This window comes from Saccoglossus kowalevskii, chromosome 9, assembly GCF_978046115.1.
Source record: "Saccoglossus kowalevskii chromosome 9, keSacKowa6.1, whole genome shotgun sequence".
In the NCBI taxonomy this organism is placed as follows: Eukaryota; Metazoa; Hemichordata; class Enteropneusta; family Harrimaniidae; genus Saccoglossus; species Saccoglossus kowalevskii.
Genome location: NC_140649.1, coordinates 12,386,734 through 12,413,402, shown reverse-complemented (window position 1 = coordinate 12,413,402; position 26,669 = coordinate 12,386,734). Strand labels below are relative to the sequence as shown.

At 35.8% G+C, this 26,669-nt stretch overlaps 2 protein-coding genes across 3 annotated transcripts in view; both read left to right on the top strand.

Annotated features, from left to right (window-relative positions):
* LOC102802425 (guanine nucleotide exchange factor subunit RIC1-like) overlaps nt 1–6,273 on the top strand; it is a 44,801-nt gene extending 38,528 nt beyond the window's left edge. For both annotated transcript variants that reach the window (XM_085503165.1, XM_078010021.2), the window contains 4 exons: nt 216–458; nt 989–1,187; nt 1,303–1,491; nt 2,649–6,273. In XM_085503165.1, coding sequence (XP_085359291.1) covers nt 216–458; nt 989–1,187; nt 1,303–1,491; nt 2,649–2,946 — 929 coding nt within the window. In that variant the 3' untranslated portion in view covers nt 2,947–6,273. The remainder of the gene's footprint in view (nt 1–215; nt 459–988; nt 1,188–1,302; nt 1,492–2,648) is intronic.
* A 4,226-nt stretch (nt 6,274–10,499) lies between these two features.
* Nucleotides 10,500–25,293, top strand: LOC102802897 (Na(+)/citrate cotransporter-like). Its single transcript, XM_085503934.1, has 13 exons — nt 10,500–10,748; nt 14,586–14,851; nt 15,812–15,938; nt 16,207–16,418; nt 17,114–17,353; nt 18,897–19,016; nt 19,288–19,407; nt 19,853–19,957; nt 20,426–20,523; nt 21,380–21,501; nt 22,451–22,612; nt 22,803–22,940; nt 23,716–25,293. The coding sequence occupies exons 1-13, from the start codon at nt 10,617–10,619 to the stop codon at nt 23,923–23,925; spliced, it is 2,052 nt and encodes a 683-aa protein (XP_085360060.1). The 5' UTR covers nt 10,500–10,616; the 3' UTR covers nt 23,926–25,293.
* The last annotated feature ends 1,376 nt before the right edge of the window (nt 25,294–26,669 follow it).

Below are 26,669 nucleotides of genomic sequence, written 5' to 3'. Positions count from 1 at the left end.
TTCAACATAAACCACATATTGTGTTTATTATATACCGTAGTAGATCATAAAGTGATGGTTACATATTTGTGATCACATAAATGCCCTGTCATTTATGTATTGAAATGCTTGTGTTACTAATAGAGTAAATACAGTGATAAAGTTTTAGTAGAGACAAATCTTAAACACTGGATATAACTGTTCTATGGTCTCAGGCTGTTTCTGTTGTTTTTCAGGTCGCTCAGTTTCCAAGTCCTCATCATGTACACCTTCCCAGACCGGTGCAGAAAATGACATGAATGGACTTTCCCTCGATGATGAAGTAGATTCTGGTATCCTGGCAACGAATGGTAGTAGCTATGGTAACAGTCCATCCACATCAACATCCAGGGGTCGACATCAGACAACGCATGCTGATTTCTTACTCTGTGACACCAAGACTGAGGATGCTGTTTTACGACCTGTCAATGCTAACAAAGGTATGAGGACTGTAAAACTTGCTCTTATTAAATGTATTGAGATACTTGTCTATTAGTTGACTCATAATGTACCAATAATAGATAAAGAAATTCATGGTTTGTGCTGGTGATGATGAACACAACTGCATTGTACCTGTATGTAAATTGCACTGATATTGCAGAGTAACAACCTTTCCAGATGTCTCTACTTTTACTTTTGTTTCATACTAAAATTTATGTTTATACTGTTGCCAAATTACGTAAAAGGACAACACACTGTTTCCTAGAGTATTTTTCATCTACGGCACACATATTATTGAAATACTGAAAGCATATTATTTAATAGAATTTGGCTCCAGCAACATGTTTTAAGGTGAGCAGCTACGACACTGTTGTTAAAAATGGCGTTTGAATAATGAACGAACTGTGAATTTGTACATGTACTTGTAAGAAATAAGATTGTGATGTTATTTTAAAATTTCACGCATGGTAGCACCACTTGCCTAGCTGTTTTACATGTAAATGGAAGACATTTCTTGTTATTGTTACAGGTGTTGGCAACGATGAAGTAAGCCTAAGTACTTGTACCACAACAGAAATCACGTCAGAGAACAGTTCAACACTCGGTGAGAGTGAGTTTGGAGCGTTTGATGACAGTATGTGGGGATCTAGCCAACAGTTGGCTGAGTTAGAGCTGCTATCTCAAGAACTTGTTCACCAAGGATCTCCACAGTCAGAAGCAGAATTAAAGTAAGGACTAAAAAAATAAAGGAAATCCATAGTTTGGTACATGAAAATCTTTGAAAGTTTCAGCTACATGCACTGTGCCATAATTTAGCTAAATTATCTAACTGATTTATTTCAGATATTTACTGAAAATATTTTCGGAAGCAACATGTTTGGAATGGAGTTTACTGATAGCTGTGGTGCTGAGAGATGCCGTGCTGGTTACGAGTGTTGTGAATACTGCCAGCATGATAGACTGCCCTCTAGAGATGGTGGGGAGAATGAGAGAAGGATTGTCATACTTGGAACTGTGGGCTGATACAGAGTGGTATGTGGCAACTCACTTTGATGATGTATATTATGTAAACTATACCATGTTGCCCAACACGTTTACAACAATATGCCCTCTTTGCTATTTTGATGTTTGACTGACATACATGGCTTTCCTGTACTGCATTAAATAGTTAAATTTTGATGTGACAAAAGTCATATATTTAAAACTCAATATCTATAAATCCATGTTACTTTTTGCCTTGTCTGTTTCATCTTAGATAATTGTCTGTCCTCATTGTTGTTGACTCTGTTTTTCTTGTGATTACAATACGAGTTTTTATCCAATTTCTTTCAAACTTGGATATAATATTAATCATTTTGGAATCTTGACCAGTTGAATTATGGTTTGTAATCTATGTATAATTTTCGGTATATTGGTTAATTTTCACTCAAAATTGTTGTCTTCTTGTGATTACAATACGAGTTTTTATCCAATTGCTTTCAAACTTGGATATAATATTAATCATTTTGGAATTGTTGTCTTGTTATTACAATAACTCAAACAATTTTTATCTGATCATCTTCAAATTTGATAATCTTATCAATCACTATGAAATCTCAACCAATTTCAAATTTGGTGTAACTAGCAAGTGTGATGGGGTATAAATTGTTTTCATTATAAATCAAAAACTTCAAATCTGGATGGTATTTTATTTTGCTTGTATATATAACTGTACTATTATCTGGGAACTTTTACACAATTCCTGTTGTAATTTTTCTATAATTATATTTATATAATTGAGATTAATAAGTACATGTTTTTTTGTATGAGGAACATGAATATTAATTATTTTTTCATTATGATGACTTCATTGTTCTCGTCTATTTTTGATCACAATTGTTCCCAACTAAATTTTAGCATTTATTTTTCTGCTCAAAATGTTCTGATGTTTATTGCATTGTTTCAGGACATTTATACTCACTTTTGACATATAAGGAAAAGATGGTGCATCATTAGTTTGTATCCATCCATGCATTTGTTTTTTTAATCTAGATTCACAATGGACACGGTTATAATAGTTGTGCTATGTTTATAATGTGGCTCTAGAAGGCCACAAACATTTGTTGATTTGCTTTTTGTATTTGTATCACAGTCCTATCTTTTGAATTTCAACAAATGCTGTAATTCTAACACATTTTTCTATTTCTCAGCCCTAGTTACAGGCCATTTCTGTACAGTCTGAAATCCCAACAGCAAGTGTTAGCAGCTATCGCCAACAACTCACCTGTAGTTACCAAGTCACTGAGTAAAACACCACCAACCACACCAACCATGCCAACACCAGAGAACTCTTTCACTGGATCCGAGCTCAGTTTTCATAGTTCCCATGGAAACCATACAGACGATGAAACTGAATGTAACTTTGACTATAAAAATGATGAAGACTTTCTTACAATGGAAGCAACCGTTCAGACTGAAGAGGCGGGCTACCAGTGTCAAGTTTCGTGACAGTCCCGTAACTTTCCATAGAAAACACAGATATATGATATTGGTGTGAATGGCAACGGGAGTCATGGTTTATATTTGCATGCAACCTAAAACGGGGTGCTCTGCTCATGGATTTGGAGAGATATTTATGTATTGCATGTGGAACTTGTGAAGAAAAAATGGATTTAATTTAATTTAATTTTATTGATGATTAATTTCCAAAGAAATTTTAAATAATATATCATATATTGAGAAGTTTTTGGGCAAAGCGGAATACCGAGTGGTACAGTAAATGTACAGTAAATACTGTATGTATTGAATCTGATTGGACAGTTCTCTTAGTATTGATGGAGGTCAGTGATATTATGCCAATACACTATTCACTGCGAGATCTTGCATTATGTTTGAAATCCAACATACAAGCAAAAGTCAGAATTTTTGCATCAGATGTTTGCTCTGTGCCTTTTACGCAATACGCGAGATCGCACAGTGAATGGATCATCTATTGTGGCATCCAAAACATGAATTAACCTGGGTAGTCTTGATCAGCCATAATCATTTGTAAGTTGTTGTTGTCACTCACTGCACAGATGCAATAGAAGCTACTGCCAGCGTTTCATGTGTCCTTACATTTATTTGCTCAATCGGAATCTTCCATATTGAAATAAACATGTTTGTATTGTAGTGGCGTTTTCCAGCTGTCGTATCAATTGCTGGCAGTAGTACTAGGGAAACCATGCAGACAGACAATATGCAAATGAGTTACTGTTCAAAGTTTTATAGGTACTGTACCACTCCCTTGTGCTGTTGTCTTTTGAGTGAGCTGTTATATGAATTCCTGGAAACATACATGCCGTTCCAAAGACAAATAATCAAGACTGTTTTATAGTCTAATTTGAGTATTCCAAAAGAAGGTGATAGTATTTGTTCTTCATTTTATATACGAGTATTTACAGTGTACATATTTAGCATATTTAAAGAAAGCGTTTTATTTTGGAAATTCTACAAAAAAAAAAGCTTCATGAAAACTTGTCCAAAGTTGTTTAAATGTCATGAATTATGTATAGTAATTGAATTTACGCCTTCATAGGTGATTTAAATGAAGTCTTTTCATGACTGATTGCTACAGACGTGAATCATATCATGTCTGTTTATTTTGTCTGTTCAGGATATTGCATGTGAGTTTAGCTCAAAACGCTTATAATAGCTGTCGTACTGTGACGGAACCAACATATACTTTACGGGTTTTGCTCCTAAGAGCTCGCTGACTGAAGAATCTTATATTACACAAGTACATACATGTACATCTACTGAATTTATCTTGGTCACCGTATTTGATGGCCAATGGCAGAATGCAAATCGTTTGTTGGTTACCACGTAACCTTTTTACAAAGATCAGTTATTTTTTTTTTAGTTTTCCACTGCATGGCAATTATGGGGGAGGGGGGCAGGACACTTGTCTAATATTATAATATATCTGCCTCTTTCCAAAAGACAAATATATTATAATAAATTTATTTATTTATATGGGAGCACCTTGATCGTCTTCTGCGAAGTATTTTTAGTATTACTATGCAAGTGTGAGTCACTTTTATAAAAGAGTAAACCAATTGAATTACACTTACCTTACAAGAATTTAGTAGTAATAGTTAATCTTAGATATGGGTTAACACATTAATGCGTTAGGTCAAGATATAAATGAATTACCATTACATGGTATGCTTGGATTACTGTGTGCTATTATTCACTTGTTTTAAATTTATAATTTTAACATTTAAACTGTAACTGCAATGAATGCACAGGGTTTGGTGGTTTGCTGTCATGCCTGTAATTTATGCGCCAAGTTTGATTCGTCTTAAACATACATCGAACCTGAAAGTCTGCCATTGTGTTTAAACTTGTCTATGTACAATTATTTTGTTTTAATAATGAGAGGTTCTTGACTCGTTTCATGATTATAGTGTACTGCCAACAAGCTACAATGTTTTTTTTTGTTTCTTTTTGCGCATACCATTTAGCTCCTTTGCATGTCATGAATGCTGCATATAAGTTTAAATGTTTTTTTTCTCTTTTTTGAATTATTTATCTGCCATTTTCTGATTTAATGAAGATTATTGTGTTTAGGTTTTGCCATTTACTGTTTCAGCTATTGACACATTGCCTTTCCATGAAGGTTTCCAGCAGGCCATGTGTTAAAGGAAGACATCTGTGTTTTATGTTAATATTCAATTGGTGCCATCAAGTTTACTACTCCCCTGTAACAATTTACTCTGAATCAATTACTGTAATTGCATGTTGTGTTTTTTTGTTCAGTCAAGTTCTGCAATGTAAATGTTGTTTTATTTTATTTTTTAATCTTTGGTTTAATTTACCATTACCAAAAATTGGTGATTGATTTGGTGATTGATTTGGTGATTGATATGGTGATTGATTTGTCCTCTAAGCAGTCTATCCCTTAAGGTTCTTTGAGCCAAACATACAGAAAGGCAATGAAAAGAACCTGTGAGACAAAACAATTTAGCAAATAATGCCTGTCAGTGACAATTGTGAAATTCTTGTAGGAGTGACAAATTTTCCCAGGGTCCTACAACATGTGTCAGCGACTTTAGCAAAATTTTGTCTTCACAAATACCATAAAATCATGAAAACATCTACTAGCAATGGTTTACCATGTATATATATGAAATGTGTCTTCCCAGATCGTCAGGCATGTGTTAATGGGATATTCAAGTGAATTTCTTTCTCTATATCATGCATGTGTTTTCTCAGAAATTTGACGAAGATCAACAAACTATGCCGAACCCATTACAACCTGGGACAGAATTGTGTTTCTTGTACATTGCAAAATATGGCAGTGATTTTTATTCATGCATATCAAGGGTACTGTATTCTTTGTTGTGGGTTATGAGTTATTCATTACTACTTGTCTCAAAAAATGGACAATGTTGCCGCAAGATCAGACACGCTGATAAATAACAGAACACAAAGACAGTGTTGTTAACTTGTTGTTATTACATGGGCCATCGTTATCACAATTTATATGTAACAGACACTCTATTCTGTCCTGGGTTGTATTACCGAGTTAAGTTGGTCAATTTCGGGGTATTTTATTGTTTGTGGCAGTTTGAGGGTGACGTCTGTTACTGGCCACAAAACATTTGAAATCAAGTTGGTGTGGGTGATAACATGAATTGTTCTCTGTAACCTCTAGAAATTATAGCTTACTTGACCTGTGATAATTCTGCTATGTTGTATTTTGTGTATGTCAATATACTTTACCTTTCAGTATCAACCAGTTTGTAAAATAGTATAACTGCAGATGTAAATAAAATTTTATTGGTATGATTATTCATCACTGTGTTTATCTGAAATATGATGTTGTCTTGCGACAGGTAACACCTGAGTGGAGCAAAACGACCACTCAGCGTGTAGTGACTGTTACAGTGAGTGTAAAGGAATAATACCCGGTATCATGATTGTTTCCCAGATAATCACTCGCAATGTTTACAAGAGAGCAACAATGTTAGTATTTCTCTTTTTAAAACTTCTGCCATACAACTTTAATCACACTGTGATCATAATGTCGTACCCTGATACAATAATGATCTTATGACCAATGATACACTGTGTGATCATAATGTCGTACCCTGATACAATAATGATCTTATGACCAATGATACACTGTGTGATCATAATGTCGTACCCTGATACAATAATGATCTTATGACCAATGATACACTGTGTGATCATAATGTCGTACCCTGATACAATAATGATCTTATGACCAATGATACACTGTGTGATCATAATGTCGTACCCTGATACAATAATGATCTTATGACCAATGATACACTGTGATCATAATGTCGTACCCTGATACAATAATGATCTTATGACCAATGATACACTGTGTGATCATAATGTCGTACCCTGATACAATAATGATCTTATGACCAATGATACACTGTGTGATCATAATGTCGTACCCTGATACAATAATGATCTTATGACCAATGATACACTGTGATCATAATGTCGTACCCTGATACAATAATGATCTTATGACCAATGATACACTGTGTGATCATAATGTAGTCCCCTGATACAATAATGATCTCATGACCAATGATACACTGTGTGATCATAATGTAGTCCTCTGATACAATAATGATCTCATGACCAATGATGCACTGTGTGATCATAATGTAGTCCCCTGATACAACCATGATCAACGTCTAATGATACACTGTGTGATCATAATGTAGTCCCCTGATACAACCATGATCAACGTCTAATTATACACTGTGTGACCATAACATAGTCCCCTGATACAACCATAATTGACTGATACACTGTGATCATAATATAGTCACCTGATACAACCATAATAACATGGCCAATTATACTCTAGGTGTTCATAATGTAATTCCCACATCAAAAAAATTGTGGGGGTACAAAAAAACGTTGATGAATATATGATATGATTAACCATGCAGGCGTCAATACCTCTAAATCCGTACTTGTGAAGAACTATTCCGTATTATTGGAAAGTTATGCAACGCCAATTCATCACCTCATATCAATTTCACATCACATTTACCTGCCAATAATCATTATGGGCAATTGGCAGTGGTGGATCTAGGGGGGACACCCCCCCCCCCCCACCACCACCACCACCAACGATCATTCATATCATCTGGATTACGCATAGCTTCTCTGCAATTTACGAATCTTGCCCCCCTCCAAAAAAAAAAAACATTTTGCTGGATCCGCCCCTGGACAATTCTGCCATGACAAATCTATTTGTGATATACTTAGAGGCTATCTCAGTGCCTAAGACCAAAAAATAACTATCAACGTCGTGTTGCTTGGGCAATTGTGTATCTGTCTGCGGGGATGATGTTCGCAATGCGATTAACAAAAGTCCATCCAAGACTTGCTGCCATGATCCACTTCCAGCGTGGCTACTTAATATCTGCTTGGATATTTTCCTTCCATCATTAATTAGTATCATCATCATCATCATCCAATCTCAGCCTAACTTTTTCAAAACATCGTATATCACGTCTCTTGAGTAACAGTGCGTTCAAGGACTATCGGCACTATTGCTAATCCAATGGAAAGAATTGACGTCATGCAAATTAAAGACTACCCACAGACCAGCAATCTGTTCACGCCAAGGCAATCTGCTTATCACCGTTTCATTCTACTGAAACTGCTCTACTCCGTGTTATAATGACCTACTCCTAGCTCTTGACAAAAATGAAGAAGCTGTTGTAGTAACGTAAGACGTAATTGTAACATTCGACATTGACCGTGGCATCGTTTTCCATCGACTGCAAAACAGATATGGAATCAGTGGAACCGCTCTGCAGTTGGTACAGAATCGCAATCAAGCTGTCTTCATTTGAAATATGCTCTCTGGCTCTTGTGAAAGACACATAGCAAATTGTACATGTGCTATCACAAACAATTCATGCAATGCTTAACGACGCCAAAACTGAATTAGTTGATGTGAACTCCACGACGGTCCGCAGACATTCAGATTTTGCAATCATCTCTACATCTTCAGTTGCCATACACCTTGAAGTCATTATTGAAAACAGTATGCAATTAAAACAGCAAATTCAAAACATTTGCAAATCAGCTAACATTGGCATTTACAAAATAGGAACAATTATCGAAAATCTGGACTAAAAATCAATTAAGGTAGCGAGATTATTTTTTGTGTTGAAAATTACGATTTTCAGATTTCTTTATTAATTGATGAAATGCAAATGCAAATCAACTCGTTTGTTTACATCTTGCTATAACACCACATTGTTCTACGGGTTACCTTCATCTCAGCTTCAACCCCTACATGATATCCAGGATTCTGCCGCCAGAATCGTCACATGTAGTAAATGTATTCAACATATTACCCAACTCACGCATCAACTTAATTAGAATGTTTTTTTTTTCATATGTTGTTTTACGAATTATTATTATCATTATTATTACATTTTCCCTTAAAGCATTTAAATAAAACAAGATTTGAAAATGAATTTAAAGTGACGACAATATAATATAGCGCTTGATACAACGTCGCATGTCATACATATCAGGGGGAAATTCTTCTTCCTCTGGGTTCTTCACACGTGTCAGGGGGGAAACTCGTCTCGTCTCTATATCTCGTCCCCTTGAGGTGCGGGATCGGGAAAGTCACTTAAGCTTTATAGTCAAATAAGACACACACAACGAAATACGTTTCAGCTCTCGTCTTAGTCGGTCAATCGAGCACTATATCAGACACAGCGCCCTGGGGAAAAATCCCCAAGACTATCGCAAGGCTGAACCAAGACTCTCTTAGACTGCGTCAAGGCTTGCCCCAAGGCTCTCCAGGACTCCGTCTGTTCTGCTGTACTCCCCAAGACCAACTCAAAACTCTAACCAATTACAAAACAGTAAAACGACTCTAGGGCGTAACCTTCAATCATAAAGCCAATCACACTAAGTACTGAATACGTCATATCTTTTGATTAATCGTTCACTACATTAATAACTATGAATACCAACTGTCAGAATCGATAGAATAGCGACGGTTATCTCGTAATTAGTTCCAGATCACTGAGCCAAGTTCCGTCCAAAACTTCAAATAGGCCTAAACGATGACAGACATAACACAGCAATTCAGCTAATAATCAGCTAATTAAGTCGGTCAACCGATACGCAAAAACTAATTCATGACACATACACACACATGCTATGAAAACATCATTTGTAGCATTTGCCAGCTAGGGGATACCAATCTGGTATCTTTTCTGATTCTGGCTCATGGATTAGTAAAGTTTTTTTTTAAATCACTAGTTCATCTAAGTTCTGGATCTTGTTTGGGGTCTCCGAATAAATTATTGTATGCCCTGTATCATATATCAAATAGTGCGACGAGAGGGCTACCCAAATGTAGTTCCCTAAATGGAATGAGCTCCCACAAGAAATCCGGTCTACTGCAGCACTACCTTTTCCAAGTCACAACTGAAAAGTCAACATTACCTGTTTTCGTTTTGCTCGCTCATGGCATGGCTCTGTAAAGTACTTAGACACTTTTGCGTTACCTATTATTATGAATATCTGCGATATGTTGCTTGTCTGGCCTGTGACATTTCACAAAATTATGCGCAATTTCACAAAATGAAGAGATACAAGAAAAACTTAAATGAAATAGATAACGGATTAGACAAGACAGAGTATACTATAATTTGGCAATCACGAGACATCGTGACTTATAATCACAGTAACGATGTCTTATTACTGTCGTTACTATAGTCTATGCACGTACACACAATGAGTTGAACTTACAAACGTAACACAACCTTAGACGAAATGTTTAAAAAAGATCAATATTAATTTATTAATAAACTGAAATACATGAAATACAGTTTACTGTGTTCGCTATAATATGGCGAGACTGAAAATCTCTTTCACATTTAAGTACTGTTTGTGGGCACCCCTCCATTCTTGCTCTGTCTCACCTACGCATGAATAGTGGAACGTCCAATAAATGACTGGGAAGTGCTAGCTGATATACACTGCAGTATTAAGGTTATCTGACTGGGTGATTTCTCTTTTTTCCCCCGCTGTATTAATTCTAACACCCAGCGCTTGTTGGATTAATTTCGCAAACAAGTTGATGAGTTTACGCTGAAAAAAATATGGAATGCACAGCCCAGCCACAGACAGAGCAGCGTAGCACGCTGGCAATTATTTTATCGTTTTACAAGACGGTGATTTTTCTAGCCGCCCCCGTGCTTCTCGCTGTAGTGCCGTTATATGTACCAACATCGGTAAGTCATCCATCCAAATATTGAGCATGTCGACAAATAATCGGTTTATCTAGTAGCTTTTTATTTTTATTATCTGCTATGAATTATATTTTCTTCGTTTCGGTGTTCGACGGAGTACCCAGGCGAGTACCCACTTTGGGATTGTGACAGCAATTACGGATTTCACAAGAGTTGAATGTCCTCATTTCCATCTCACCTTCAATGCGAATAGATGATATAAATAAGTTATAGCTATATACTGTAAAACAAGTCGTTTTATCTAGCACGTTGCTTTAGCTCACTTGGATAATCTGTTATTTCGCTAATTCAAGATGTCGCTAATTTAAAATAAAGTATATTCTTAAAATTAGATTGTTGGCACTCAAGCTAAATTAGTCTGTTAATTCATGCATGGAGTCAAATTTGCTAAAATGCCAGTGGCACGTAGCTACTTCAACGTGTTTTACAGTATACACCCCAGCACACACATTTTCATCGGTGATGAGGTGCAGTAGGTGAATGGAAAATACCATCATGCAAATCCCTTAAAGCAGGTGATACCTGGGAAGATGATATAAGTAGCACGGGCGTTGTATTATTCGCGTCACGTCACTAGATGTAATTTATTTAAAGACATTACATGTTTGCGGTTCTCTGAATGAAAGTGTATCTTGATTTAATCAGACATTCTCTTTATCAGACTGTACTTTGCACAGCATTCGTGTGGCAGCATTATTTACTTCTCAGATGCCACAATGTAATCTTAAGGGTAAAAGTATGTGTTTTCTTAATATGTATACATACAAAGTTGTTTTCCGAACTTAGACAAATCACTACAATCATAATAATACATAAAATACAAAAAAGGTACGAGGACAGGACTACCTTTGTATAAAAGTTTCGCAATTTTATTTTTTTGAGGTTTGTTTTACTAAAAATGTTCTTACGTTCCGTTCCCCATATAAAAAAATCGCCGAATCCAAACAAACTTTTAATTGTTCATCACTTTTACTCACTCATGGCCACTTTAATTTATTTTAGGAGAATCATCTAAATTCCGAGTCGATTTCAGGATTCCGTTAGATTACACAGATAAGTCCTGTCGCACTCACACTCTAAATAGAGGTATTTTAACATACCGTTTACCTGTCAAGTACCGGTGTTTTAGATATGTACTAGTACCTCGAGGACAGTTTTAATAAGCTTAACAACGACCAGCTACGAATGAGGATAAACAAAAATGGCGGACTGATGGCGTACTCTGGCAAATACACCACATGATAGGATCAATGGTGTTTCTGAAAACCCGTCGTGAATAAACGACTACGATTATCGCAATAACACGTAATCTCTTAATATTAATTATTTACATCACCTATCACATTTAAAATAGCTACTTGATGTATTACGATTTTAAGGCACAGAGGTTTTAGATTAAATCCGAGCTTCGCAATGATTAATGAATATATACTCTGATTACAAACGTCACCACAACCTAAGGGAGAAATAATGCAAATAGATTCCCTTAGATAGACAGGACGTGACACACGATCATTCCTACGTGGTTGGATTGTCATATATATATATATATATATATACAACGCGATTTAAAGAATTACACACCACGTGTAATATAACAACACAAATAAATATTTAGTAAAAACAATCAACAAAAATATACCCACAAAAATAATAATTATATGTTTTACTCAAGCGTGTCACAGTTTTACCTGAGAACATTCTGATTGCTACATATTGTATGCGTATCGTTGAGTTTTACAAAAATAGCTACGCACTCGTGCATCTATAATGGCGTCACGTTATAATGAACCACGCACAGAAATGTATGTACATTCACTGACACATGACATCACAGACACGATTCAATTAATATCTATGTCGTCACGTGATAAGGGTCAGACGGGGTGAGAGACAGGTTAGGGAGACACTGGAGACTCACGCGATTGAACGCCTCTTCGTTTTATTAATATACTGGGAATCCGAATTGCAACACAAAGGAATGTTTTATATTATGTAACTATTGTTATTTTATTGTTATTCGATTTTTTTTAACCTTTGTGATTTTTTAACCTGTAAATTGGGGATGTATTTTTTAACTGAGTAATACAAATCAGAAATGTAGATAACTATACTTGGGTCATAGGTCACAGGTTATGTCATAGGTTATACTGTAGGTCATGTTGTATATCCGTGGATGTTACTTTAAAGTGGCATTCAGCCTTCGTAATGTTGTTAAAACTCAATCTAGGTAAGATCGAAACTTCAATAGAATGGAATAGAATAGAATAGAGTTTACTACTCGATCAGACACAATAGTCATCTTTTCGAAATATGTTCGGAAGATATCTTAATCACCCGCCTCGAGCTCTCCAGAAAAATACAACCTTATAATCGATGAACGGATATAATATGCGACCTTGCTGTGACATGGAGTACTTAAACTAATTGTATAACAAAGCTCAGAACATACTCCCAATATTGTATGAGATATATTTGTGACAGACCATTACAATTAAAATCAGAAAATACTATTTTTGAGAACAAACAAATATGATGTCGATTGGAGACACATATCTGCGAACCAATCCCTGTGGGATTCATTATTCACTGATTGGAAACCTAGTCCTCAGCAGAAATAGTAATCCACCGGCGTTACATCGTTGCCGTCCATTGATTGGCTGAGATGTCTGTACTAACGGCTGTATTATTCTGGCTATAACATATTCATGAAGAGTACTTTAGTGTATATCACACAAATATTGATTGGAATTTTATTAGTTGAACGTTAATTTAAAAAAATATATTTATATGTTTAAAGTGGTTGGTATGAATTAGTAAGTAGCATGTTCAGTGTAGTATTTTATTCTTTCATTTCTCTAATTGACACAATGACGTAATGTTTCAGTACTTTCTCAAATTGAATGCAAGCTCCCTTAACTTTTGATCTTTATCAAATCAATTAGGCCCCCTTAACTCTTTATCTTTATCAAATCAATTAGCTTCTCCTGACTTTTGATCTGCATCAAATCAATTAGGAAATCGCGGTTAAACAACTGTACGGCTATTGAGAGAGTAAAACGATTTTAGTTTAAGTAATACCGTATTCCTCGCTCTATCTAACGCATTGAATGTATGAATCAGCATATCAGCATGGGTTCGACGAAGATAAGTGTGTGCATTCACACAACGACTCTACCTTTGACGTATAACTTTATCGCCGGAATATTTACAATAAAGTTTATTTTTAGTCACAGTAGAGAGCGTCTATAACAAACTGTATGGCAATTAGTTAAAATGGTGATAACTGGTTGATTTATACATGCGTTACATTTTTACTATAAATAAATATATATAAATAAATTATGCAGTATATGTGCTTTTGGAAATCCTCAGTTTAGATATCATATGCCGACGGTATTGGGTTAGGGGACGGGTAATTCAAGGGATTACTGAGTTACTTGGCTTTGTGTACAATTACATTCACACACAAGATAGCTGAGCGCTCACACGAACTTTAAGAAGATTGTAGTTGAAAATGGCATGTCTAAATTGTACGTTTCTTGAGGCAATGCCTATTAAGCGGACGATTCCAAAAAATTGTTTGTAATCTTCCGTTTTCCAACCCTTCTTATTATCGCGGCCTCTTTTTATCTAACTATTATCTATGCTTATTCAAATGTAGTATGCAAATTAATTATGACGTTGTCTACCTGCTCTATTTTAACTAAATGTTAAGCTAACTACGAAAAACGTGCCCAAATTAATCAATGTGAAAGCTTGACGAAACATATGATTCGTTTGTTAAAGCCACGTGCCTCATTCTGTTTATATCTTTAGGTAGGACTCGGTGCATACGTCGCTCTCCTGCTGGCCGTGTATTGGGTCTTTGAGGTTGTACCACTGGCAGTTACAGCACTATTACCCATAATTCTTTTCCCTATTCTTGGAATCGTCGATTCGAAGCGCGTTTGCAGCAACTACTTCAAGGACACGAACGTGTTATTCGTCGGAGGCTTGATAGTCGCAGTGGCAGTGGAAAAATGGAACTTGCACAAACGTATTGCCCTCAGAGTTCTGATGATGGTCGGTTCCAAGCCGCGTTGGTAGGTGACATAACATGATATTGTACAATTGTAATTCGGAAAAATATTCTCGCCACATCTTCAAAATTGTATGAACCATTATTTACAGGGGTGACCAGGTTGGATCAAGTGAGTATTCTCTGAAATAGAAACCATATATGGGATCTGCGCGTACAATGTCGTCACCAATATAAATACACCTCAATTAATGTTTTAAAATGTTATATTGTTGTATGGACCTGTAAATAATTCTCCGGTGACGTCATCGACACGACTTATGTAACATTTGATTGAGAATTAACAGTCAGTCGTTTGTACACTGGGAAAAATGTACATTAAAAAAAGACAAATATTTATATAACACATTTGAAACAGGAAAACAATGTACATCAATATCATCTACTTAATAACACAAATTCAAAATAATTTGCACAGTTGTTCTACGATTTCTTTTTTTCCCAATGGTTAACCTTACTGAGGAGTACATATTTGCACATTTTGAGAGATACATGAGCAGAAACCACTTCATATTTTTTGTTTTTAATGTTATCAGAGGTACATTACTTGGGGTTTGCAACTCGCATAGTACTGTATGGTGACATCATGTCAAGATCCCATTCAAGTCTCTTCTCGTAGATAGCGAGACTGAGGCTACGACCTTCTGACATGACACATATCAATGTTCAAGGTTTGTAATGAAAAAATAAAACTTTTCTTGTCACTATCATAGTGAAAAATGTAATACATCGAAAATGTACAGAAAATATAGTTCTCGTAATCCGTCATATCGTGGGCAGCTATTTTGATCCACCTGGACATCCCAGTATCCTAGTTACCTCGGGCATGCGCATTCGCATTTTTCTGAGTTGGAATGCTTATGCGAGAGCGAGATTGTGACGGGATCTTGGTATCATGTCACCGTAGTTGCAAACCTCAAGTAATGTACCTCTGATGTTATATATAATATAATTTTTATTACAGGATTATGTTTGGTTTTATGCTGACCACAGCGTTTTTATCAATGTGGATCAGTAACACTGCGACAACCGCCATGATGGTCCCCGTTGCTCAGGCAGTCGTCTCACAGTTATGCCACCACGGAGAGAAGGCAAGTTGTATTTTCTTAATTTTTCAGAAATAAACTTATATTTCACAGAGAAATGCAAGAGACGCCTCGTATGCTTAACTCTATTTCACCAAATGTGGATCCAGGAATACAATTTATAATTATATTTTTACATTATTGCAATATGAACAATGTGACCATGCCCACTGCAAATCTCACCCTGTCTACAGTCTAAAATATAACGAGTTTGGTTTTGATGCACAAAGAAAAAACAGAAAAAATGTTCACAGTCTAATTTTGATTTCATTAGATTGAGGTGACTAGGCGGAGGTCTATTCGTATGGGTTCAAGCAAACGGAAGAAGTCTTCTGTAACGCAAACAATTTCAAAAACATCAATCAAAGGAATAACAACGCCCTCACAGGATGCGGAGGAGAGAAATCCCATGCTGCAAAGTCAAAATGGCGACATGGCTCCAGCAGACAGTGGGGAAGTAGAGATGGGGCAGATTCGAGTTAAAACGTAAGTAGACGACCGTCTGTGAAATGCAATAGATGGTACCGATATCTATGTTGGTGTGCCTATAAGATAGTAATGCAAAACAAATTTTCCATTTGTGAGCACTTCCGCCAAATGAGCACTTGGTGCTCGACCACACTGATCATGTCATAAAAACTCCAGATAGTGAGATGTTCCATCCAAGTTTTGAACTAGATTTCCAAGATGTTATTGATGTACATTTTTTCTGGCTTTTATACCTCCTAGTCTCCAAAATACCTCATAGTTTTTAATGGTCACCCGTAAATTCGTTTCATTTTTGAGATTACCACTCCAGCTGATACCGTTTTTATCACGGATGTCACAAAGTTCTGCGTCATGTGATTTATTATTCACGAAGAAGTTTGATTTGAACAAACAAATAAGTAAACAAAAACTAAAATTGCAACAGACGTATTTATACAAGGATTTGTTTAGGAATTAAATTGCCTTAGTACTCAAATCAAATCACCAAAACTTATATTGCAAAGTAACGCACATTTGGTTGAAAATGTCTTTATATTCAATACGTTGCCCTCATTTGATCTTTTTCGCGCACTCTGCCACTTTCCTTTCTATTTATAGTGAGACCTCTCGTAACCTTGACAAACCCTATTGATAGTAATACGATATGAATTTCTAAAGAAATATTGCTAATTGACTTAATTTACTTTTTTCAGCCCAGATGGGGAGGTTACTTATGTCGTGAAGAACGATCCGGTATCAAAGGAATCTGAAATTCTGCCTATCGAGGAAGAGTGCGAAGACATAGATGATAATTTCAGACAAAGACAAAAAAAGATAGATCTAAATTTACAGAAGGGAATATTTTTGTGCGTCGCATACGCTGCTAATATCGGTGGTACGGGTACATTGACTGGTACTAACCCCAATCTAGTCTTGGCTGGTCAGGTGGACAGGTAATAAGCATATTATGTATTCAACAAACTATAAATGTGTATGGGATGTATATATCACCTATAACAGACAGTAACATGTAACTGGTTGTTTATATGTCATGTCATGTAACTGGTTGTTTATATGTCATGAAACCGGAATCGGAACTTGAATTGCATAAACAGGATGTATCTAATTAAACCGCTACACAAACTTAACAGTTCCAATAAAATAACAGTGTCTTTATTTCACATTGCTGAATAAAATCCTTCACCAGACTGGCGCCAAGCTTTTTTTTAAGCTTTGAGCTTCTTTTTCTTCATATCTTTTAATCTTACAACTCGGATTATTTTTTTCTGGGCTGTTTTTTAAGTCCTATCACTTAGTTACGTGCAAGTGAAATGATTGTTTTAGTCACTAACCTAACGTCGGTCTTTGCTTTTTCATTTACATTATAATTAGAATGCGATGTGTGCATGTTAAACACTTGAGATTATATTATTGACATTAATATTATGTTATAGCCAAGTAGTGAACATTAGTTAAGTAAAATTCAATACATTTCACTCAAAATTCGTGATTTTGTTAATTAAACTTTGTTCATATAATTGAAAACAAACCACAATTAATGCCATGATATTTTACAGTAATTGTTATTTTTTAAATGAATGAATTTAAATCTTTGTTAAATATGTTTAGCAGGTAAACTTGAACGCAATGATTGCTCCCACATTAACATGACTTAAATTTGCTATTTTGTGGAGCAATATTATTCCATCGTCGCAAACCACGCCCTCTTTAGGCAACTGATGGTTTTTTTGAGTGGGGCGGAAAAAATACTCTGGCGGGCGAAAATGTATTATTCATCATAATTTCGAATTTGTGTCTTATATTTTATTTTAATTTAATTTATAATATTGATATCACTGCTACTTGTGAATAATTAATCCGATAACTGTATATTATTCTTACATAAACTCCACCCTCTAAAGTTGCATTAGCCAATCACATGATAACGACTCATCATATTCAAACTTTAAGCCAATCATATACACTTCCGTTAATATTATTAATAGCATAAGATGACACCTCTGGGGTCGGTTTGTATCTATCGACGTCGACCGCGGGATTTTACTTTTTGAATTATATATTTCAAGCTTACAGTTATTAATGCGGGCAGTTGTTAGGTTCGCATGGGATCATTTAGTGCCGTTTAAATAAAATCTGCCGAAGGCATATATTAGTATGTAAAACAATGCCACCAGCTTACGCTAACACAGGTATTCTCTATAACCATCAAATAATCTGTCACACATTCTGTTGAGAACTGAATGTACGTGCCTTGTATGAGTATCTATTTGTTTTTTAAAATAATTAAATAGCAATCTTACGGTTCCGTACCCGGGTTTTTATGATAGACAGCCGGTGTATCTGTCAAAATAGAAATAATTGTTGATTTGTGCTGTATTTGTGTTGGTAAATTCATTGACCGTTCTCTAAGATCTAAGATACCTTACCCCACATATCTCTTCGCATTACATGTGTGCATGTTATCACCCACTATAGTATCTATGGTCGGGAGGCTGGCATTAACTTTGGCACGTGGTGCGGCTATGCGTTTCCCGGTATGGTGCTGACGCTTTTCATATGCTGGGTGCTGCTCGACTTTATGTTCCTAGATCTCCGGTACGTATACGGTACAGTAACCGTTGGATTATAATGATTTATTATATTCATGTTCGTCTTACACGTGGGTTTGTTTGTCAGTGTTTTAATGTTAATCAGATCTCAAAATAATTTAAAATACATGAGACGCATGCGTCGTGGTAGTTGACAGGTATATACACCCACGGTCAGGGATCATATTGTAAAACAAACAAGTTGGTAAGAATATTTAATACTGATGTGTTTGACGTTGAACTCATATATACTTATATTATATTTGTACAATTTGCAGGAATGAACTTAAACTGTTTGCAAAAAATCCATCTGTATATTTACGCCGAGAAGAAAAGCATGTGGACGATGCAGTTAAAAGCATATTTTATGACCAGTATCAAGCTCTTGGGCCTACATCGTAAGTAAACAAATATATCATTTAAAGCCGCACTACTTCATGATATATCCGCATATGCTAATTTATTATGAATATTTATGAGAATCTATATACAACAAGGCAATATTAGCAACGGGTGTCATTTAAAAAAAATTGGTACTTTATTTTTAAAGCGGGGGAGTCGCCACCTACGCATGCGTCTGATGATCATAGCGTGTCATTGTTTACAAATGAGCGTCTACGCATTCCGTCGCTTGGGACTCAATTCCCGCGCGCGCACAGGTGACCATCCCCCGCTTTAACTTAATACTATGCCATTTAACGTAATGAAGTTTCCAAGGTTGTCACATAAGCACATTTGATAGTATTATTTAGTTGCCACAAGCACAAAGTTAATTTTTGTTATTATTTCGTTGATTTTACTCGTGGTGCCTTGTTTGTGAAATTATTCATGTTATCTATGTAGATGGGCGGAGATTGCAGTGCTGTGTCATTTCACGTTCTTGGCACTGCTGTGGTTGACGAGAGATCCTGGCTTCATACCTGGATGGTCAGACCTCTTCACGGAAGGGTAAGTTGTAAATGTTGAATCTGATTTTAACATTAACCATTTTAATTTATTGTATTTGCCGAAATCTTACATAAAATAGATACAATATGAATATTATAATCTCCAATGACTAAATATTCTACAATTTAGGACATGCAAATTCTTTCTGGTTTATTCAGACAGTTGAGATGTAATCTACTAGCACTACTAGCAATTATTCAATCAGTTTGTAAATTGTTTTGTCACTCGTTATGTCCTTGTTAATTGTTGTATGTCAGTCGTTGTTTGTGATTTGAATATTACATGTTGGTCAGGCTTTGACGATCAGGCATTTATTATATATATATATATATATATATATATATATATATATATATATATATATATATATATATATATATATATATATATATATATATATATATATATATATATATATATATATTGTTCTCAGAACGGTGTTGTTTTATAATTTTCTTAAATTTCTAGTTACGTGACGGACGCCACGGCAGCTGTAATGATAGCCGTGTCACTGTTTGTGTTTCCAAGTAGAAAACCCAATCTGAATTGTTGTAGTCGAAATAACGGTAAATATATGATAACTTGTCATGTATATTTTTATGGTTGAGAACGGGACGCCATTGGTTAGGATCATTCTGCACAAAACCATTAAGCGTTTTGCATTTGTCTCACGGAGAGAGCCATCTGATAAAAACTCTTGTACATACTAAAATAGAAGAAATAACATACCCAACCATACATCGTTGAACATAGCAAGTCCAAGAGCACAAAACAAATAACTGACAACAATCGGGAAAAAAACATTCCATACGAACAAAACAGCCGATGTATACATGACGCTACATAGTCAAATCAGTGAGGGAAAGATAAATTGACCCAATGGTATGCATGACGTGACAACATATCTAATAAAAGCATTTCCGTTTCAATTGTTCGACACATGATTACTGCATGCATGGGTTGTGATCACGACAAAAATGCAATATTCAATGTTCCGACATTGCCTGTGTTTTTTTCTAACATTTCCGAATACATAATTCATGATGTTCTTATTACAAATGTAATTTTTGTTAAAACGGGAATTTCAATGCAACCCATTGTGCATAATTGTCGCAGCTAACTCAGCAACATTCCTGTTCATTACGTCAATTGATCGTAGAATGTGTTGGAACTGTACATGTATATCAACTAGACGTTTTGCGACCACAGTCTGTATTATATGCAATGCCTCAGTTTTCCTTCTTAAAGGGCGGCAGTCGTCGTGCCGCGTCCTGTTCGATGTGGGACTCATAGCGACGTATACAACGCGTGTAAAATACATTGTTTATTTACATGAAATTCGAACACGCGCTGCGCGACGACCACCGCGCTTTAATTTCAAACAGAGATACACTATTAACTTACTAGTATATTTTACAACAGGTGGTGAGGGTACTGCCGGGCCGGTGCCTGCTGTGTTGGATTGGAAGTCAGTTAATAACCATTTACCATGGAGTGTTGTCATACTATTAGGTGGAAGCTTTGCATTGGCTGATGGAATCAAGGTAACTAATGTAATAAGTCAACCCTTGTGTGTTTTTTTTACCTGTGTGTAAATAGTGATAAATAAATCACGAGTTTAGTTGTGTCAAAGTTTTCACACAATTCTAAGAATATCATATGCATATCAAGTAAGCAGTTTGAATAGAATTTAAATGTTGCACGCCTGGGCATGTCACTACGCGTATAATCAAAACATTATCTGTATATAATGGGAAACTATTATCACACGGGAATATCACTAAATTAAATGTCATTTTCGGTAATGTTTGTCGAATGTTTGTCCGAGCAAAACCAGTGCAAAATGCAAACTTTGACTATATTCCATGAAATGTTGGACTCTAGTTTCTAAACACAATATCATGTGGTACCTAAGTTACCTAATTTAAGCGTATTAAACTGTATTGGTGTGGGTAATTGCATTCCTACTTGATGACTATCGACATTCTGTTGAATATATAATGAGGGAAGGTAATCAGTAAAATCTGAGGTTGGCGTAGTAATTCAGTGTGACTATACCCTCTCTTTGTGAAAATCCATAAACGGGTGCGCTTGTTTGATTTAATCTTAAGTTATTATTTTGACCTGCGGACTGAGAGAAAGTATATTAATACATATCGCAGATAGTATAAAGGATGTTGGAAATATAACATAATACTTAATTATCACTTATCAAACTTGCCATTGCCTCTTCCGACATATAGAAAGTTTCTGTTTCTAATATATATTGTTTTCAAAGTAACATGTGAAGTTTCCCTAAATTATTGTCTTTTCATCTTGAAAACAAGTTTTTGCAAACATATATACCCATGAATGTACATATAGCGTAACTTGGATGTTGCTATGACTTAATTACCAGAGCCATTTCAACGTTTCGCTTATACCTCTACTGATTGCAGCAATCTGATAGCAAGCATCCGATAGTTTCTTTTGACTAAATGCATATTTTAACAGGTGTCTGGTTTGACTGATGTAATTGGCGAGCAGCTGACTGGATTGCAGTCTGTTCCACCATTCGCTGTAGCGCTTGTAAGCACCATCGTAGTCGCCATCTTCACGGAAATCACAAGCAACACAGCAACAGCCACAATCTTCTTACCTGTACTCGGAAAACTGGTTAGTATTATATGGTTGAGGTTACCCATCGCATTGGTAGCGACGGCACATATAACATTAACCAATACACATACACATGTTTCGAACAGCTGATTTGTTCCTTGTACATTCCAACCAATTATGCATAACAATTAGTTTTGGTGAAATTAGCATAATCGTACTAATTGTAGGTTTTGTTTTGCTTTCTCAGGCTGAAGCTTTACATCTAAATCCACTTTATTTGATGCTTCCAGCGACACTGACGTGTTCCTTTGCATTCATATTACCCATAGCAACACCTCCCAACGCCATAGCATTCTCGTATGGTGTATTGACAGTTGCTGACATGGTATGTGTATTTGCTTATCAGCAATGTAGTCTTTGGCATGTTGTTTATGACGTCATTGAGAATTTCTTCTACTCACTGTAGGCTCTTGTTCATTACACGCTATTTTGAGCCGACGCTTTTAAGGTTCGCTATCGCAGCATTGTGAGGCGCGCGGCCGCGTACAGCGGGAAGCGCGTTTGTTGTCTTTATCAATAATGTCAATTTATTTATTTATTATTATTGTATTGCCCCTAACAAGCACGATCGCGTGAAATTTATTTTCAGTTTAATTGAACTAAAGTTTATTGTTTTGTTTATTAGCCCATTAAAGGGTGGTGGTCGTCGCGTCGCGTCCGAATTGATATGGGACTCATTGCGACGTACGCAACGCGTGTAAAATACATTGTTTGTTTACATGAAATTCGAACATGAAATTCGCTGCGGGACGGCCACCGTCCTTTAACGTGGCTTTCAGTAGTCATACTCCCAACTCACTGAATGTATGCACATGGGTCGTCCCTGCGTCAAAGACCAAATGGTTATTTAAAATACACTGCGTAATACCCGGTTGTAATACGAACCGCGAATATATGCTACTTGTAGCAATGTTGGTGATAGTGTCGAGACACGCAATTTGTGTATCGACTAGTGCTATAGACACTTCACCAGTCTACCGCGTGATTTAACATCCAATCGCATCCACAGTGGAGAGGAATATATCAGAATATTTCCAATAACATAATTTGTATATATTGGTTGCAAATTTACGTTATACATTATGTGCTTTTTTATCTAGGTAAAAGCGGGTACACCGATGACCATCATCGCCATTTTCATCGCACTCCTTAACACCAATCTAATGGGTGTGGCGTTGTTTGGAGTCAATAATTTTCCAGACTGGGCGATAACGACCTCGGCTACGGCCCCGGTTAATACAACAGCTAACATAGCTATCACATGTTTTAACATCAGTACCATACCACCCAGTGTGGTTCTTTTAACCTAAAATAAAAGTCAGGACAGTCGAGTACATTATTTTTAAACAACGGATTGTTACAGTATAATGGCAAATACCTCAGTGTTTTTCAAAGCCATTTATAATAAGATTTATGTAATTGCCCTGTATATTTCTTAGTTACTATTAAAGGACCATTCGCCGCACGTAAAATGTGACACATGTATATACCGTGGACAGTGCATTCCCTGCCCTGTGGTGGCGCACAACTATTGAGTACAGTTTAACAAGTTGGTGACAACGCGGATATATAACGTATCTATTGCCGATCAAATTGTTATTGGCTGTTACGCAAAATTTGCCGTAAAATGCTGTAAACTTGAAATTAAAATTATATAACAGTATTGCGGTAAATGAAAAATTTATATTTTTGCTGCTGGAATGCTGGAATATTTGGAACTCTTGGTGCCGCTATAACGCCTATTTTTATTTTCGTTCAGATTTTGGAAGCTACTCGTCTAAAGCAGAAGTAACGTATAGGCTCATGGAGTTTCGTCATACAATTTTAAAATAATTTTAAGAAATTTCTTCCTCAGTGTGAGTAAAATAAAGCATAAAAGCTACCTCAGAATGTGTTTTTCATTAAATACGGAAGACGTTTTGGAGATCCAACGCAAGTCGTATTCCGCAAATTCATCTGTTGTTAGATTCAATGAATCTCTGTCTATTACTCAACATGTACATATTCATTCATGAGATGTATATTCTAAATGATATAGATGAACACAGTTACTCTGAGTCAGTTACTGTAATTATGGCAATGTATACATATTGTGAAAGCCTGGACATAAATAGGAGAACACATACAGACATGTTTGCTCAGCGAAAGTATATCGTCACCAAAACTGAAATGGAAAGTATTCCAAGACCATTTTACTGTGAGCTGAAAACGCACACAATACTATTCATTTGGTGAACTTGTGACTTTGCCAAAGAGCATGCGCATAGAATTACCGGTACGTACTTTCAAGTAAATGTACACGCATGTCTCCTCAATTCAACTATATATTCACGTCAAAGGGTTTTTTAGTATGTTACGATAAATAAGGTTAAGGTGTATATAATCAGTGTATACCACAAATACATAATGCATGTGTTGCTACTGTGTACAATAATGAAAGCTACTTTTGAAACGCATTTACACGATAATATATATTTTAATGAAAAAGACTCTCTAGTGAATGTGGTTATATCGTATTGTTTTATAAAGTATATGTAATGTTACTCACACAACAGTATTGTTTTATTATTTTGTAATAGAACTGAGATTATTTTTAACATTTCAAGTAGTATTTTTGTGACATAGGTTGTACTTACTTAGTACCAAATTGTATTAAAACATTTATTGTTGAACCAGTATGCCGTATGAGTCATAAATATCGAAGATGCTTTACACATTGTTGATAATCACGGTGCTTGTCGATATAACAAATACATGGAGTACTAGGGTTGCTATAACAACGCCAAAGTTCTGATCTGCCGCACATATACGACACAAAAGATTCGTTTTGCAAATACGTTTGCCAACCATCGAGACGTTTAAACGGATACTTGTTACTTACAAATGTTCAAACCAGTCTGATCTTCAAAAACGTGTGACTTTTCTTGACCCAGTTCAACTTGAAAATACCAAAATACAACGTATGAGCGCGATAACAACTGGATAAGCTCTTTAATATCATTTCTTGCTATGATCTATCAAATCAAATGACAGCAGTATGTCCGCACGCTTTGAGTTTACATAGGATACACTACGTTCTTAGTAGATTATATTGTTATTGCGATTCTGAATAGTGAGTGGTCTTTAGATATAGAACAAAATAGCAGTGCATGGTGAGCGCATAAATACTCCATTGATGAGAGTAGTGGGGTGCATTTAACAAATAGAACGAGTAACTGAGATAGTTTAGCACTGTAAATAAAAACAGTGTTACCAATTCGTTGCACCGTCATGTGTAATTTATATTATATATGTATCAAACTCGATCCAAATTAGAAAAACAAAATACTGCATTTATCAACGGAAACCAATGTGGACATGGCATACTGAAACATTGTTATTCAGATTTAAATAAAGGACTATTTGCCACATGATGTAATACATCCAGTTTATACTGACACATTGCAAATGTAATTTAATCGTATGGAGCCTGCATGACGTATGGACGGTGACAGCTACCTGGGTGTTAAGGTAATTATTACCAATATTTAATAGTGCATACAAGTTTCAGTAGTTGTTTCACATTAACTGCAATATCTGGGAAATTGCTGTCTATCCCACATGATGTAATATCTACAAGTAGTGTTATGTGGGACCCAAAGTAACAACAAAATAATTTATTTAGATTGTTTGATTAGCGAAAGATGTTTGACAGCAGTAATAACTACCACGGTCAGTAAAGAGGGATGTTAGTACCCGTGTAGCTACCAAGCGCCATCAACGCCCATACATACGATACGATCGTATGTCATGTTAATCGCGTACGCGCATTTGTGGGTATATTGTTGGATTTTTCCGTAAGTCCAAATTACTCTACCACAGTACGCCCGTGTGTATATTAAATAACTGATCGAGTTTCGTGATATTCCGATTCAATACAAAATATTAATTTGTTCATAGAAATAGATGTGAGAAAGTATATTCTGCATTGGATCTCAGTCCCCGTGACATCATGATGGGTTTATTACTCCGGAAACAAAAAAATAACCGACCATCATCTCCCCTACCTAAATAA

Bases quoted from the DNA above. Each gene is read 5' to 3' on its own strand.
- LOC102802897 (XM_085503934.1), top strand. From the start codon at position 10,617: ATGGAATGCACAGCCCAGCCACAGACAGAGCAGCGTAGCACGCTGGCA. The intron at 21,502-22,450 runs GTAACTAATGTA...ATATTTTAACAG, and splicing joins CATTGGCTGATGGAATCAAG to GTGTCTGGTTTGACTGATGT. The intron at 22,613-22,802 runs GTTAGTATTATA...TTGCTTTCTCAG, and splicing joins TACCTGTACTCGGAAAACTG to GCTGAAGCTTTACATCTAAA.